Source organism: Petromyzon marinus, chromosome 20 (assembly GCF_048934315.1).
Source record: "Petromyzon marinus isolate PM22_M1 ecotype Great Lakes invasive population chromosome 20, UKy_Petmar_22M1.pri1.0, whole genome shotgun sequence".
Lineage (NCBI taxonomy): Eukaryota > Metazoa > Chordata > Hyperoartia > Petromyzontiformes > Petromyzontidae > Petromyzon > Petromyzon marinus.
In genome coordinates this window covers 4,018,041-4,036,215 of record NC_133686.1, presented here as the reverse complement: position 1 = coordinate 4,036,215, position 18,175 = coordinate 4,018,041, and the positions used below count along the sequence as shown (strand labels likewise).

Sequence of the window (18,175 nt, the reverse complement as noted above, 5' to 3'; positions counted from 1 at the left end):
AAATACAAAAACAAGATAGGAATGCAAAGGTATAGGAAGGGTAAACAATCGCTTAAAAATATATATATCCAAATTAAACAATTTTTTTTTATCTTACCAGGTAAAGCCCACCGAGGTTATTAACCCATTTTTCAGAAGTGTCCTGGCCACAAATGATAGCACGACAAAGTGGCGATACAATGTGGAAATTTATAGCAGCAAAAATTATCTAAGCAAGAGCCATGAACAATCAGTGGAGCTGTCCAATTATTCCCAAGTACCACAGTGCTACAACCACCACAAGCGCAGTGGCACCAACCCATCCACCACCGCGTTTGAATCCCACCGAGGTATTAACCCATTTTTGAGAAGCGACCTGGCCACAAATGATCGCGCCACAAAGTGACTATATCAAGTAGAAATTGATAGCAGCAAAACTAATGTAAGCAAAAGCCATGGGGGTCCACGTGAATAACAATGAGTGGGGCTGTCCAATAATTCCCAAGTACCACAGTGCTATCAACCATCACAATAACGGTGGCACCAACCCATCCACCACTGCGCTCGAATCCCACCACCGCGAATCCACTCACTCACTCACCATCACCACCACTCACTCACCACCACCAGCATCACCACCATCCCTCACCCCTCACTCACCACCACCAGCATCACCACCATCTCTCACTCACCAGCATCACCACCACCATCCCTCACTGACCATCACCCCTCACTCACCACCACCAGACTCACCAGCATCACCACCATCACTCACTGACCATCACCCCTCACTCACCACCACCAGCATCACCATCACCCCTCACTCACCACCACCAGATTCACCACCACCAGCATCACCCACCACCACCACGGCAGCCACCAGCCTCACCTGCAGCAGCTCCCTCTCCACCTGCTCGGCGCGCACCACGATGGGACCCCTCACGGCGTACTCCACGGCGCGCACGTTGGGGTTCATGGACTCGACGGTGAGGCCGCCCCAACGCCCGGGCCGGCCCGGTTCGAGCCCCGGTCCCTCGCCGCGGGCGGGCGCGGGGCTCTGCGTGGAGGCGAGCGGCCTCCGCGGCTGGGACGCGGCGGGGACGTGCGTCGTGCAGAGCCTCGCCATCAGGAGCCGGAGTCCCGACCTTCCCAGATCCATGCTGGTTGTGTGTGGTTGTTTGTCTGATTGCTGTGAACTCTGTGTCGCCTGCTATGTGCTGGCGATCGCGTGTCGTCTCGATGTGTGTTAGTGTGTGTGTGTTAGTGTCTGCAGGTCGTAGCGCTGTGTACAGTTTACACGTGTGTGGTGTACGTGGAGTCTATGCAGTTAGTCCTGTGTGTGTGTCAATATAGGATGATACAAGCCCAAAGCAGCGTATACTATAACCACCAATAATATACCGATAAACTATAGTATTGACCCCAGAAAGTGGTGCGTGCGCGGTGAGTGAATGAATGGATGCGTGCGGTGTGCGACCGTGTGCCTGTATAAAATACTCACAATGTATAACACGCGCACACAATGTTTGTGTATATACACCGTGTGCTGTATTAAGCCTGTGAAATCACACTGTATATGTATCTGTGTGTAGAATCTAACATTATAAACGTGTGTATACGTCAAAATACACGGTGTGTGAACGTTAATATACAGGTTGTGTTTGAATGGCGATGTGTTATATATACACACACACACGGTGACACAGTATATGTGTGTGTGGGTCACGAACACGCTGTGCCCAGGACAATAACTGGCGCTTTGGTGATGGACTAAACAGCAACGCGGCGTGGGAGGCGGAGCGATGCCTTGGCTCAACCCCCCCCCCCCCCAGCAAAATAAAATAAAGACGTGAGACCAGTCGTGTTGGATGATGTAACCCGGTCGTGATGTCTGTCCAGTGAATGTCGCTTCACCCCACTCACTTCTTCCCAGCTTAGAGTCAAAGTCTATGGCCCCGCTCCTAACCTTCTCCCCTCCTATTGAGTCTCTTTACCCCTTCCCCTGGCCAAGACGAGACACAGGAGATGCAACAACGGCTTGTTCAATTCAGGCAGCCGTGTAAATCATCTAGGCCGTCACGTCCGGCATTCTTAAATACACCGCAGTCGACACACACACATACAAGACAGGAATATTAACCGTACAACGTAAATATTATCGGCAAGCGAATGGTGCGTTACCGGTACTGTACTGTAATTATATTCGCTGTAAATAATGTATACAGTGGTCAACACGATAGGGCGCAACAAGGCAATACAACGGTATGATAAATACAATAGGGTATACTCGATACAATGGTTAAAAAATCAATAGAATAAAGATATATACCGTAAGCTATACGAATGGTAAAACGTTCAGTGAACAGTCGCCACTATCCAGTATACAATGACTGTACTGTATTGACACGTGTGCTGAGCCGGCTGCGGTGGAGGGACAGGGGCGGGGCCAAGCTTGTGGGCGGAACCGAATGAAGGAGGGAGGAGTGGCCAAGTTGTAAGGAGGCGGAACCAGGTTATGAAGTGGGCGTGACCAGGCGGTGAAGGGGCGGGACCAAGTTGTTGCAGGTTCGGGGCTAAGTTATGAAGGGGGGGGGGGCAAGTGGTGAGGGGGCGGGGCCGAGTAGAAAGGCGAAGCGAATCAGAATCTTGTATTTATATTGCAGGAAAAATCCGATTAGCTACAAAGCTGTGATTCCGGACATACAGTACCCTGGTGTCTACAAACTAAGTTGCCTCTGTGGTAGTAGTTACATTGGAGAAACCAAACGACATGTCTCGGACCGCATCCGTGACCACAAAGCAGACCTTAAACACGGTAGGACCAACACCTCGGCCGTGGCAGATCACTCTTATAATTCAGTAGGCTCACATGACATTGACTTCTCAAAGACAGAGGTTCTTTGCAAACCATCTGGCTACCATGAGAGATTCGTTCACGAGGCTATCCACATATACAAACACAGAGACAATTTCAACCGAGAAGATGGATTCTGGCTTAGCAATCATTGGAAGGATTTGATAAACCATTTCGTGTCTTAATTGATTGTTCACGCTTACGGTGGCTTTCAGACAGCATACATTAATTTTTCGTCTCCCCCCTCCTCTTTTCCGAACATAGATGGACTCGTCCATCTAAACAAACTGCCAAATCGCTATCCGTGGTGCTAACGTTTAAAAATAAATAAATACAAACCGCCACTTCTTTCAAATGTTTCTTGCCGTTGGGTTTTCACACCTGATGACTGCTTGCGTTACAGTCGAAACGTCGTGAGAATGTTATTGTTTTATATATAGTATTATTTTATTGTTTCCCTTCAACGTGACTTTACCGAAAGAACCAAGAATATAGCTACAAAGCTCTTTTTCACAGGGCACAGGGTTAAAACGTTACAACAAGAAACAATAAAAAACACGACAAACAGTGCAAAGTATAGGAAAGGTAAACAAATCACACAAAAAAATATACAAATACAAACTAAAACCATCCCCATCCTACCAGACAAAGCCCCACTGAGAAGCGAGGGGCGGGGCCACCTCGGGGGGAGGGGGGGTGAAGTCACGTGGCGATGGGGGGGGGGTGCAGAAATGCCAACGCGCGCTGCCTCCTGCGATTCTATTGGCCGAGAGAGGCCACGTGAGCCCCATAGAGGGAGACGCACGCCCCCACGTGCCGGCTGAAATACCACGTGCGAAGCAAATCAGCTGCTGCGCACGTGCGAGACACGGCCACGCGTTAACCATGGCACGACAGAGTTTCAGTTTCATTTATTTGGTATAGCCCTGTGAGCTCTCATTCGGCTCTTGAATCGGGTGCAACCGCAACAAACAAAAAAACAGACACATGAGCACACTGCCGTGATGTCACTGTTAGTCGAGTACATGAGACTTATAATCCACAGTTCGATGCGATATCCCGCTGGGATATGCGATATGTCGGCGGGGCGGTTGAAATATTGGACACGTTTCTTAAATCCCACCACCGCCTCTGTCCAACCCATCCGTTATAAATGTGTACACCCAGAGTCGAAGGGGAAGGCAAGTGGGTTGGCGAAAAGGGTGGGGTGCAGTACTCCCGCATTGACCAAGGGGCCGTCCATAAATGACGTCACGCACCTGGGGGGGGGGGGGGGTCAGACATTTGTGACGATGTGTGACGAGGGGGGGGGGGGTTGAGAAATGTGACGTCACATAAAAATTATCAAACAACACGTTATACTTGATTGAATAGACTTTTTAATACATTTTTTTCTCCTACAACATCAGAGTGCAGCGCCACATTAAATACGCACTACAATGACAATAGTTTAAAGCCATTTGAAGCATGATTAATATATATTTTGTGGGGGGGGGAGCAGAGGTTTGTGACGTCATATTTGAGGGGGGGGGTCTGACTTTTTGTGACGTCGTGTGACGAGGGGAGGGGGGGTCAAAAATAGTCCAAAATCGCGTGACGTCATTTATGGACGCCCCCAAGACGTCTGTGGCCTGTCCCGTGTTGGAAGAGCAGGACAAATACCCGGTAAATTGGTCCTATAGCGCTCCCTAGCGACCTCGCAGACGCTCTGCCGCCAGCGGTGGCATGGGCAAGACATTGCAGGGTAAATGTAATTACAGTTGCCAATGATTATGCCGATTAGATGCGCTGTTTGATGTGGCAATTATTCACAATTGCACCCAATAAAATGAACAATAATGCAAAATAAATTGGTATGACAGCTAATTTAAAACAAAACCCAGAAACATGGCCAATCAAGATGAAAATTTAACAAAAGGCTGAAAAGTGTGCAAAAAGATGCTGGTAATAAAAAAAAAACATTGTTAATGAGACACGTGGGATGATAAAAGGCGCGATGACGACAACGGGCAAGATCGCGAAGTGGGATTTGAGCCCTGACGCTCGAAGGCGAGAGCAGAATCAGACTCTTCACTTCGACTGCGGGAGAAATCCGATAAGCTAGGAAGCATCTTTTGTTCACAGGTGTCCAGTATTGGGCGGGTCAGCAAGTTACACGCAGCAAACGACACAACAACAAAAACAACGGTGAGAGTGCAACGTTGAAAACAAATTGTAAGCAAGTCACTAAATATAAATAAATAATATGGGCAGGGGTTTAAAAGACCGAGTGGCAACCAAATTTTTAGTTTAACACGCAGCAGGCTTTAGCGACCAATATTAATAATAAAGGTTTTTGGGTTAGATAGCGTAAGTATACCATAAATGTGTCGAAACCCTCCACCACCCGACACAGCCAATTAGTAAGGGATTTGTCACGTAAACAAAACTCCAAATAGTTACTGCTTCAGCCCACCGGTGTGTTGGAGAGTAAATCAACACATTTATACTAATGCGATTTAACCCAAAAAGCTTTATTATGGGCAATTGTCTTTATTTACAAAGTAAGGCACACTGAGCTATATAGCTCTTTTTCAGAAGCGACCTGGCCACAAATGATAGCTCAATTAAGTGGCTTATCAAATTGAAATATATAGCAGCCGCCAAATACTCTAAACACATGTTGATTCTAAACGCGGAGGGAAAACCCCTGAAGACCCGGAAAAAATCCACGCAACCACGGGGAGAGAGAGAGAGACACGCAAACTCCAAATATACAGCAGACGTCGGGATCGAACCCACGATCTCCTGCATACCAGGCGAGGGAGTTAACATCTCTGCACGCCCGTGAGGACGTCTACCAAAGAGAATGAAGTGGCGAGCTCAACGCGTGTGCAGGAGCTATACGGGATTGGTCGTTGCATCGCACGGCCGTGAAAGACACCGACAGCTCGGGGAGATCTTCATTCAGCGGTGGATAAATCATAGCCGATGATGATGACACCCCCCCTTATCCAAGGTGGCGTATCACACGTGACTTGATAGCTCCATCATCGCAGCGTAATACACCAACCCTGCCTCGTCATCTTCGCTGTAGTACGGCGGTTGGAGATCCTCGGGCAACGGACGTGGTGTGGTGGGACTAGCGGCGTGATAGACGACGTTGCGAGCGTCGCGGGAAGGAATGCTGCCGAGTTGGTGGTGGATGCGAGTGAAAGTGACCCAAGTCGCGTGATCTATAAGGTCAGACAGCAAGGCTCAATCGCGCCGCGTGGCGGTCCGTGTGGAGGGAGTCACGCTTTGTGGGCGTTATTGTACAAGGGGGTCCAAGAATGTCTTGCGACCCCCATTTAATTCTCTAAAACGTAATTTGTGTTGTTTTAAGTAAGGGTTTACAGTATTTAAAACAGAAATTAACATGCAAAAAAATTGGGGGGAAACTTAATTGTGGGTCACACGCATAGGTGGAGTTTGACTTTTTACAGGGACTATCGTTTTTAATGGAAAACATGATAACAAATGTAATGTTAATAGCTTCAAAAAGTCAAAGAGTCTCCACTTGTTCGCCATCGTTGTCAACGCGTGCCCTGGAATATTCTCCAGGTGGTCTCCAGAGCCCGGAGGCACGTTTCTCGTGGTGTTGTTGCAAATTCTCAGAAGATTTAACATTTTTTTGAAGTACCCTGTATTTGGGGGGGGGGGGGGATAGAGGTTCCCTTTGTCCCTCACATTAGGAATCGCGGGTGCATATAATTTTAAAAAAAAATCTTAATTGTAAACTATTGAAATATTTTTCTTTTAAATGTGTCCGCCCATGGTCACAAGGCATCTGGACCACCCTGTACATTGAGACAGGAACACGTGGTTCAGAGAAAATGGAAACGAACTTGGCCGTTGGTCAAGACGAGCAACTGAGCGGCAGCCAAAGGGGCGAAACAAGTCTGACAGAGCCAGGGGGAAGATGGGAATATTTGACCGTAAAAGTTTAACTAAGGAACCTTGCACCTGCACGTCTCATCTCTCATCCCTATCTTGTCTGCAGCTCTCATCTCGCCGCATCTCTGCGTCTGGTTCACTCCGATTCGCACCTCCGGTTAGCATGGTTGGCTACGTACGGTGCGAAAGAAGTTCAACGTACATCCATACCACATTTCTCTCTCGCCTGTATCGCTTCTGTCGTCCCAGTACATCTCTGTTGTCTAAATATTTCTAGCTCCACCTACATCCGTATCTTTAGTCTCTCGTCTCGCGACGTCTCTGTTATCTATGCAGTCTCTCTTCTGTATTTTCACTCGGCAATGTTAAGCATCGGGCTCCAAATGGGCCACAGAATCCATGGATCCCTTCTCCTGCCACCCTCCCACCCACCGGACTACTCCCAACTCAGTGGTGTGGTCTCCCATCACGTATTCTACTTCACTATGTAACACGATTTTTGTTCCTGGGTAGAAAGTGTTATTTTCTAATTGCTTATGCCTCAAACGTATATAAAATGTCTATTATTTCGCGCAAACTTTGCTTTTGTGACCAGGACTTTACGTGAAGGAATGACACAAATGCACACCACGTTTTCTCAATGAAAATCGGTAAATGTCAAAATATTACTGTCCTGGTCACAAAAGAAAAGTTTGTGGGCAATAATTGCAATTTTTTGTACTTTTGAGGCATAAGCAATTAGAAAATAACACGTACTATCCAGGTACAAAAACAAAATTGTTACGTAATTATTATCATTATTATTATTATCAATCAGCGAGAGCCGGCAATAGCGAGGGAGCGAGTCGCGGAGACGGGCCCTCGATCACTCCAATCAAGGGTCGCACACCCGCAAATTAGCGTGGGTTAACTCCGGGTTAATTACGGGCCCAGTCGGATCATCGCTGGTGTGCAGGGGCCTTGTGTAAAACAAGATCCATGCACGCGGTCGTCATCATCATCACCAAGCCGTCATCATCATCATCATCAAGCAGTCATCATAATCAAATATCACCAAGCAGTCATCATCATCAAACAGTCATCATCATCAAACAGTCATCATCATCAAACAGTCATCATCATCAAGCAGTCATCATCATGAGATATCATCATCAAGCAGTCATCATCATCAAACATTCATCATCATCAAGCAGTCATCATCATGATTCAAGCAGTCATCATCATGAGATATCATCATCAAGCAGTCATCATCATGAGATATCATCATCAAGCAGTTATCATCATTGTATAAAGCAGTCATTAGCAGCAAGTGCAGTGTGTGCTCGTGCATACCCAATAAACATGTCAACAACGTTGGGCCAACGTTGTTGACATGTGGTTAGAACCGATGGATCAAGGCTTTCCCGTCGTTCCATGTTTACTAGGGACAGACCTACTTCTCTTAAGTTCCTCCCACAATGTCGTTTCTTTGTCTCTCGGTGTATCTTTGTGCCTCTGTCTCTGTCCCTTTCCCTATCCGTCTGCCTCTCTGTACCCGTGTATGCCTCTTTGTCTCTCCCTATATCCGTGTCTCCGTCTGTCGCTGTGACTTCATATATCTGTCTCTCTCCGTGTCTGTGTGTGTCTCCACGTCTCTCTGTGTCTGTATCCATCTGGCTCTCTGTATCCAAGCCTCTCCGTGTCTCTCCTCGTCTGTCTCTCTCCCCGCCTCTGTGTCTCTCTCCCCGTGTCTCGGTCTCTCCCTGCCGTCTATCTGCACGCACCTCTGTGTGTCTCCGTGCGTCTGTCTCTCTGTCTCTGCCCATGTCGATCTCCGTGGCCCCTCTGCCAATAGTGGGCTCCGCTTTCTGCTGAGACGCCTCAAAGCGACAAACCAATTTCATTTAGCGTGACTTAAATTTCACTCCATTTGCTAATTGGACGAGATGAAAGTAGGAATTCATAATAAAGGTTTTTGGGTTAGATCGCGTTATTTATAAATGTGTCGTAACCCTCCACACCCGACACGGCCAATCAGCAAAAAAAGTGTCACGTTGACAAAAGACAAATAATTTACTACTTTAGCCCACCGGTGTGTTGAAGAGTGAATCCACAGCATTTACAGTTTGAGTACGACGTTTCGCTGGTAAATACATCCGGCATCATCGGGCAATTTGCCAGAATAGTAAAGCCCTCGCTTGCTCCCGGTTTTATATAGAGCAGCAGGGTGACGTCATCATCAGGTGCAGTGATTAGAGGCGGAGGGGGGGTATTGTAATTATATAATCGATTAGTAATCAGTCAATGGTTATGATTAGTAATGAGTTGTAGATTAGTAATTAGTTGTAATGTGTGTTAGTGATTATATGCTATGTTAGTAATCCGTTAATTAGTATGTGTTTCCCCTATAAGGAATTGTAATGTGCATTCATATTCTTAGCTCCCTCGGCAAAGCCACGCCGAAGGGAAACAACAAAACAACAAACATATATTTTATTATTCTATTGCTTCCCCCCCAACGCGACTCCACCGAAAGAGCCAAGAACATGAATCACTGCAGTCACGAAAGCTTTCAATCAAAATGTAATGTGTATTATTTAATAATACGCTTCCAGGCCGCACTAAGCCTGTAGCTGTCAGAGCGATTAAAGTTATTTTTATTCCTCTCAATTTCAATGGATTCTCTAATTAGTCTTTGCCAATAATAATTCGTTTTACACAACACTGCAACATTATCAAAATCAATTGAGTGTCCTTGTTGGCACGCATGTTCTGCCACTGCCGACAGTTGTCTTTGAGATAATTTAATATTTCTCTGATGTTCTTTTAGTCTTACGCTGATGTTACGTCCCGTCTGTCCAATATAGCATCTGCCACATAAACAATTAATCCGATATACACCTTCTGTTGATAATTTAGGTAATGCGTCTTTAGTGCAAGATACTAGTTTTTGAATTTTGTGTACTGTACCAAATCTTACTGTAATGTTTTGCTTTTGCAAAACACGGGCTAATTTGTCAGTTACTCCTGAGATATATGGAATTTTTATTGTTTTAACAATCTGGTCGCTTTCAGCAGTATTGCTATTCGATCGTGATTTGACATTCAGTGCTCTGTTAATTTGAGCATTATTGTAGCCATTCTGTCGTAGTGTGTCTTTAACGTGTTTGATCTCTCTCACTAGACTCTCACCATCTGACACTGTTTTAGCCCGATGTATGAGCGTCTTGATAAGAGAGGATTTCTGAGCTGGATGATGATGTGAATCTGCATTCAGATAGGCATCAGTGTGCGTTTGTTTTCTGTAAACACTGTGTTATTTTACCGTTTAGGCCATGTCCAAGCAAAATATCTAGGAATGGGAGTGTGTTATTCACCTCCATTTCCATGGTGAACTGGATAGCCGGGTTTTGTGCATTGAGATGATTTAGAAAATCATTAAGTGTATCTTTAGCATGTGGCCAGACAACCAAAGTGTCATCCACATATCTACACCAAAAGAATGGTTTTAATGTGCTCGAGGCAAGTGCTCTTATTTCAAAGTTTTCCATGTACAAATTTGCTATAGCAGGGGATAAAGGAGAGCCCATTGCTGCTCCTTCCTTTTGTTTAAAGGAATCCCCTCTCCATAAGAAGTAAGTGTTATTTAAACAATGGCCAGCAAGTTTCGGAATATCTTTTGGTAAACCGGTATTCTTTACTAGTGTATCAAGTAATTTAAGTGATTCGTTCACTGGAACCTTAGTGAATAGAGAAATCACATCAAAACTTACCAGAATATCATCAGGAGTAAGTTTAATATCTTTAATCACATTCACAAGATGTTCTGAATTTTTTTTTATGAATGAAGATGTCCTACCGATGTAGGGCTGTATTTGTTTGGTTATATATTTTGCTAATTGATATGTGGCAGAGCCAATTGTACTGACTATGGGTCGTAATGGGATGCCGATTTTATCATGATCTCAAAGCAATACTGCTGAAAGCGATCAGATTGTTAAAACAATAAAAATTCCATATATCTCAGGAGTAACTGACAAATTAGCCCGTGTTTTGCAAAAGCAAAACATTACAGTAAGATTTGGTACAGTACACAAAATTCAAAAACTAGTATCTTGCACTAAAGACGCATTACCTAAATTATCAACAGAAGGTGCATATCGGATTAATTGTTTATGTGGCAGATGCTATATTGGACAGACGGGACGAAACATCAGCGTAAGACTAAAAGAACATCAGAGAAATATTAAATGATCTCAAACACAACTGTCGGCAGTGGCAGAACATGCTTGTCAACAAGGACACTCAATTGATTTTGATAATGTTGCAGTGTTGTGTAAAACTAATTATTACTGGCAAAGACTAATTAGAGAATCCATTGAAATTGAGACGAATAAAAATAACTTGAATCGCTCTGACAGCTACAGGCTTAGTGCGGCCTGGAAGCGTATTATTAAATAATACACATTACATTTTGATTTAAAGCTTTTGTGACTGCAGTAATTCATGTTCTTGGCTCTTTCGGTGGAGTCGCGTTGGGGGGGAAGCAATAGAATAATAAAATATATGTTTGTTGTTTTGTTGTTTCCCTTCGGCATGGCTTTGCCGAGGGAGCTAAGAATATGAATGCACATTACAATTCCTTATAGGGGAAACACATACTAATTAACGGATTACTAACATAGCATATAATCACTAACACACATTACAACTAATTACTAATCTACAACTCATTACTAATCATAACCATTGACTGATTACTAATCGATTATATGTTACAATACCCCCCCTCCGCCTCTAATCACTGCACCTGATGATGACGTCACCTTGCTACTCTATATAAAACCGGGAGCAAGCGAGGGCCTTACCATTCTGGCGAATTGCCCGATGATGCCGGATGTATTTACCAGCGAAATGGCGTACTCAAACTGTAAATGTTGTGGATTCACTCTTCAACACACCGGTGGGCTAAAGTAGTGAATTATTTGTCTTTTGTCAACGTGACAATTTTTTTACTGATTGGCCGTGTCGGGTGGTGGAGGGTTACGACACATTTATAAATAACGCGATCTAACCCAAAAACCTTTATTATGAAAAATATTGGTCGCGAAAGCCTACGTGTTAAACCGAAAGTAGGAATGTTTAACATTTCGACGCAGAAACAGAGACGGGCAAATAGAGACTGGCGCGGAGACATCGAGATAGACAGACAGATTAAAACAGATACAAAAGTAAAAAAACAGACATCAATATAAAGACAGAGAGAAATGTGACAGAGGGAGCCACCCACACATGTCGACTGGCTTACAAAACAAAAGGTAACGTTGTGGCCCTGCAATTGCTTGTTCACGCCACTGCTGGCGAAAGGGAAGATGGTATTTGGTCTCCTCTTCCACGTAGACCAGACATTTTGGGAAGAGGTGGGACATAACCACGATTTTTTTTCTCGCCGAACGTGAACCACCGATCGACTAACTGGTTGCACCCATGAATGCTGCCGGGTGGACAGAGGCGATGGGGCGAAAATTTGAGACGCATGCATTGTTAGCCGGTAGATGGAATCGAGCCGGCGACTCCTGGATTTCAAGTCGAGGCGTGCCGACCCATGGACACACACACACCGCGCCTACGGGGCGAGTGGCGGCGGCGTCTAATTAAACAAGAATTTGCAAGCGACAACAGAATAAACACCGCCGCAGTTTTGCAGTGCGTCAACACCCGCGGTCAGAAGTTAGCATTCTTACGGCTTCAGCTTGGGACGCAATGAATGCTTCGCGCTCCAAGTGCGTTGGGCGCAGTGCCGGATTATCCTAGGAGTAAAAGTAGCTACATGTGTAGTAGCAGCTATTACGTGTAGTACACACGTGTAGTAGCTACGGGCCCCGCACTTTTAAGGGTCCCGCGCTAAATGCTTTCAAGCTATCAATTCCGGTTCAGTGATTATGCACTTGCTCTATTACTATAGTACGATACCGCCTTCAACTTTTATGAACGACTGGGTGTTTAAGGTTAGCAAATTTGTCGTATTATCTGTCCGTATAGCAAATGAAAAAAAACAATTACTTTACTATGCAGATAAAAAATAATATATGCTAAAGGCCCCGCACTAGCTTCATCCGACACTGGTTGGGTGTCCGTGGCAGGCGGGCGGGCGAGCGGCGTGGATTTACACAACTCGCGGTATAAAGTGGAACACAGGCATAGGGTAAACACAATGTCAGGGGACTCTTAGAGAGAGAGAGAGTCGAGCACAAATATTTAGCTTGACGCTTCGCCAGGGATTGTGGGAAGGGGAGGGGGGCACAAAGGCTGCTCTGTTGTGCCTCTTGAACAAAAAAAACCCACCACAACCATCACCAACATCACAAATGATGCTTGAACAAGTCAAGGACAGATACATAAGTCACACACGCGCGCGCACACACACACACAAAAGAAGAAATAACATAATGGCTCTCTGTTTGAGCGAAATGGACGGGCAATTTAAGCAGCGGCTCGAAAGAACGGATCGCGCAGTCGCGGATTGTGACGTTGGCGTGCGGATTGTGCCAGGATCCTCGTGGCGAGCCAGGGCACGCGGTGAGCCTCCGTTGGGAAACTTCATGGGATCGGCACGCAGGGAGTCTCCCATTCCGTCCCATCCATTCCACGTCGTTACAGGGTGCTTCAAAAACAAACGTGAACACTTCTGAGAATTTGCAACAACGCCACAAGAAATGTGCTGCTGCCTCCGGGCTCTGGAAACCACCTGGAGAGGATTCCAGGCCACGCGTTGACAACGATGGCGAACAAGTGGGAGACTCTTTGACTTTTTGAAGCTATTAACATTACATTTGTTATCACGTTACATTGCATTTTCCGCTCTCTTCCCATTAAAAAGCGATAGTCCGATTTTTTTAAAGCACCCTGTATATCCACCCCGAGATGTACGAGACCGTATGTTGCAACGTCAGTGGTTCTCAAACTTTAGTTTTTGTTTGGCCCCGCGGACCACTCAGCCTGATGCAAATATTTCCGCGATCCACCCAGACCACCCCCCCCCCCTCCCTGGTGACAGAACGCATTCGCTTATCTCTGTAAATATCTGTCATGCTAAATTATTAGTTGTTTTTTTTCCTAAGCGCAGCGATAAGATTTTTTTTAAAGAGGGGCATTTAGATCTTAGGGTTAGGGTCGTTTAATCCTGGTTTACCGAACTTAATTTTTAAACGAACTATCATGAATCTTGACTTAAAGCTTTCGTGACTGCAGGAATTCATATTCTTTGGGTCTTTCGGTAAAGTCACGTAGATAGAAGGAACCAAGAAGAAGGTTCAAAGAAAATAACAAAAACTACGACGTTTCGATCGCAACACAAGCGGCCGTTATCAGGAAGAAGCTAACCCCCTCTTCCTGACGACGAACGCTTGTGTTGCGATCGAAACGTCGTAGTCTTTTTTGTTTGTTATTTTCTTTGAACCTATCTACGTGACTTTACCGAAAGACCCAAAGAATATGAACTATCATGAGTCACAGCACCGCGGACCACCTCGAGGACGGTCGCGGACTCACATTCTGAGCACCACCGCCGATACGTCTCGGACCCACACTCTGAGCACCATCGCCGTTACATCTCGAGCACGTGCGTTGTTCACGTACAACAAATATCGACAAAGTGCGTCGAGACAACACGCATGCAACGCATCACTCCTGTCACAATAACCACACGCAAAACAACAACAACGCGCGCACTCGGCACATTCGTCAATAACACCGTGGCCTTCAAGAGGGAAGATCGACTCACAGATTCAGCGACCGTTGCCTGGCACTGACCATTTTTTTAAATTTGTTCCATAGCGCATTGGATGATAATTATTGAATGGCGGTGGTGCACGCAGATGGGTGGCAGTGCTCTTGGCCGCTGTGTTTGAGGTTTAACCGTGCGTATGGACCCGCTGCCAAACGCAGCGGCGTGCGTCCGAATAATTAGTTCAATTTAACATATCTACAACCCCGTTGGCAATCGGGCACCGCTGTGTGACATCGCTCGCCGCTACATTATTTCTGTGGTGGGGAATTGCTTCGAGTTTCTGGGCTTAGAGCAGTGAACTAACCACTGCGTCACCGCACCACCCACACGTGTGTGTCAATGCACGCCTACGAAGTTACACTGAGGATGTATAATCCAATAAAAGCCCATTGAGATCTCAAGTTTAATTTCAAATGGGGGCGAGGGGGTTGATTCATCCTCTGCATGCATGCAGGCATATGCGTGCATGTACAGATTGTGTGGGTATGTGTACATGTGTGTGTGGATATGTGATGTGTATATGCCTGGGTATGTGTACATGTATTTGTGTGTAGGTATGCATTCCCTATTATGTATACGCGAGTACCAATTGCGATGTACAAACGTCGCCTCTGGGGAGACAAAGGCGGCCGGGCGTGGTGCTGGCCACCAACCCCCTCGAGTGCCGTACCGGCCTTCATAGGCGCTACTCGCAAACAGCACTTGCTCCAAATGTCTGTTAAGATTACACCGTATGCCAACGTGTACAGATGTGCTCTTGACCACTTATTTTTTTTTATATCGGCCTCAAGTGTTACACCCCATGGGAGGCCAACTTACATGGTTGGGAGTGTAGCTTTAGCACGGGGAATTAAATAAATGTGGATGCCTCTGTCCTCTGACCATGACTCCCCTGTGCATGTGCAGGCTCAATAGCTTCGTCTCTAACCATAAATAAATAAACACGCTCCTTTCCCAAGGCTGCCCACGTCCCGCTATTCCGTGCGGCATCTTTTGCTGGCCTTGCCCCAAGCTTGCATTCAGTGTTGGAAAAATGGGCAGGATTTTATGGGCTTGTACAATTTGCACTAATGTATTTATTTATTTTTTATTTATTAAGTGACCTGCTAACTTTTCTGTTTTGTACGTCTATCGTTATTTGTTGTATTGTTTGTGGTAACTCGCTGACTCCGTGCCGCTACTGGACGTGTGAAAAAGAGCTTTATAGCTCTTCGGATTACTCCTGCAGTCTGAATACAGATTCTGATAGATGCGGTGGCATTTAGACGCTGTATACATCCAATTTGTATTCTGTCGAATAAATATAATGTACCTCTGGCCATATTATTTATTGAGGGCCCATATAAAAAAACAATATTTAGATTCATATTATTGGTTCTTTCAGTAAAGTCACGTAGAAGGGAAACAATAAAATAGTAAAAATATAAAACAATGCAATTCTCACGGCGTTTCAACTGCAACACAAGCAATCATCATCAGGTATGAAAACCACAACAATACAATTTTCTTGCTGTGGTTTTCAAACGTCGTGAGAATTGTATCTTTTATTTTTTTGGTTTAACACGTAGGCTTTCGCGACCAATATTATTCATAATAAAGGTTTTTGGGTTAGATCGCGTTATTTATAAATGTGTCGTAACCCTCCACCACCCGACACGGCCAATCAGCAAAAAAGTGTCACGTTGACAAAAGACAAATAATTCACTACTTTAGCCCACCGGTGTGTTGAAGAGTGAATCCACAACATTTACAGTTTGAGTACGACGTTTCGCTGGTAAATACATCCGGCATCATCGGGCAATTCGCCAGAATGGTAAAGCCCTCGCTTGCTCCCGGTTTTATATAGAGCAGTAGGGTGACGTCATCATTTAACTCATATCAGGTGCAGTGATTAGAGGCGGAGGGGGGGTATTGTAATTATATAATCGATTAGTAATCAGTCATTGGTTATGATTAGTAATGAGTTGTAGATTAGTAATTAGTTGTAATGTGTGTTAGTGATTATATGCTATGTTAGTAATCCGTTAATTAGTATGTGTTTCCCCTATAAGGAATTGTAATGTGCATTCATATTCTTAGCTTCCTCGGCAAAGCCACGCCGAAGGGAAACAACAAACATATATATTATATTATTTTATTGCTTCCCCCCCAATGTGACTCCACCGAAAGAGCCAAGAACATGAATCACTGCAGTCACAAAAGCTTTAAATAAAAATGTAATGTGTATTATTTAATAATACGCTTCCAGGCCGCACTAAGCCTGTAGCTGTCAGAGCGATTAAAGTTATTCTTATTCCTCTCAATTTCAATGGATTCTCTAATTAATCTTTGCCAGTAATAATTAGTTTTACACAACACTGCAACATTGTCAAAATCAATTGAGTGTCCTTGTTGACAAGCATGTTCTGCCACTGCCGACAGTTGTGTTTGAGATAATTTAATATTTCTCTGATGTTCTTTTAGTCTTACGCTGATGTTACGTCCCGTCTGTCCAATATAGCATCTGCCACATAAACAATTAATCCGATATACACCTTCTGTTGATAATTTAGGTAATGTGTCTTTAGTGCAAGATACTAGTTTTTGAATTTTGTGTACTGTACCAAATCTTACTGTAATGTTTTGCTTTTGCAAAACACGGGCTAATTTGTCAGTTACTCCTGAGATATATGGAATTTTTATTGTTTTAACAATCTGGTCGCTTTCAGCAGTATTGCTTTGCGATCGTGATTTGGCATTCAGTGCTCTGTTAATTTGAGCATTATTGTAGCCATTCTGTCGTAGTGCGTCTTTAACGTGTTTAATCTCTCTCACTAGACTCTCACCATCTGACACTGTTTTAGCCCGATATATGAGCGTCTTGATAAGAGAGGATTTCTGAGCTGGATGATGATGTGATTCTACATTCAGATAGGCATCAGTGTGCGTTTGCTTTCTGTAAACGCTGTGTTATTTTTTTATTGTTTCCCTTCTACGTGACTTTACCGAAAGAACCAAGAATATGAATCCCTGCAGTCACGAATGTTTTAAATCAAAATTTAATATTTAGTTAGTTTCAGTTGTAAGTGCAATATGTTCGACTAAATTTCGTGCCAAATTTCAGCTCTTTTAAGCCCTTAATTCGAATCTACACTCACCCGCTCACAATCGTATTTGTGTACAGTACAGGTATCCCTCGCTGTATGTTTGACTTCTTTCGCCCCTTACTTAGCCAGCGGCGCTGATCGGAGGTGCGATTTTTTGTATATGCGGATAACTTAATTCTCCCTAAAAAAATCGCTGTACGATGCGTCTTGAGTGCACTCAGATTTTGGCTATGCGGCCGGACGTGGAGCAACATTGTGTGTGTGTACGGTGTGCGCTACTCGGTAGGCAGCTGTCTCAGATACACAGAGATATATAAATTCAACTGTGTGTGTACTGTGTGCGCGACGAAGTAGGCATCTGTCTCAGATACACAGAGATGCATACATTCCACTGTGTGTGTACTCTGTGCCCTACTCGGTAGGCAGCTGTCTCACACAGACACACAGATGCACACACAGAGATACAGAAATGCAAAGGTATGTGTGTGTACTGTGCTCGCTACTCGGTAGGTAGCTACAGTGAGGGAAAATAAGTATTTGATCCCCTGCTGATTTTGTACGTTTGCCCACTGA

At 44.8% G+C, this 18,175-nt stretch overlaps 1 protein-coding gene across 1 annotated transcript in view; it reads right to left on the bottom strand.

The window, feature by feature from the left end:
• Positions 1 to 3,523, bottom strand: part of LOC116944222 (alanine aminotransferase 2-like) — a 30,298-nt gene extending 26,775 nt beyond the window's left edge. The window contains exon 1 of the mRNA XM_032957737.2: positions 869 to 3,523. Coding sequence (XP_032813628.1) covers positions 869 to 1,138 — 270 coding nt within the window. The 5' untranslated portion in view covers positions 1,139 to 3,523. The remainder of the gene's footprint in view (positions 1 to 868) is intronic.
• Between the last annotated feature and the right edge of the window lie 14,652 nt (positions 3,524 to 18,175).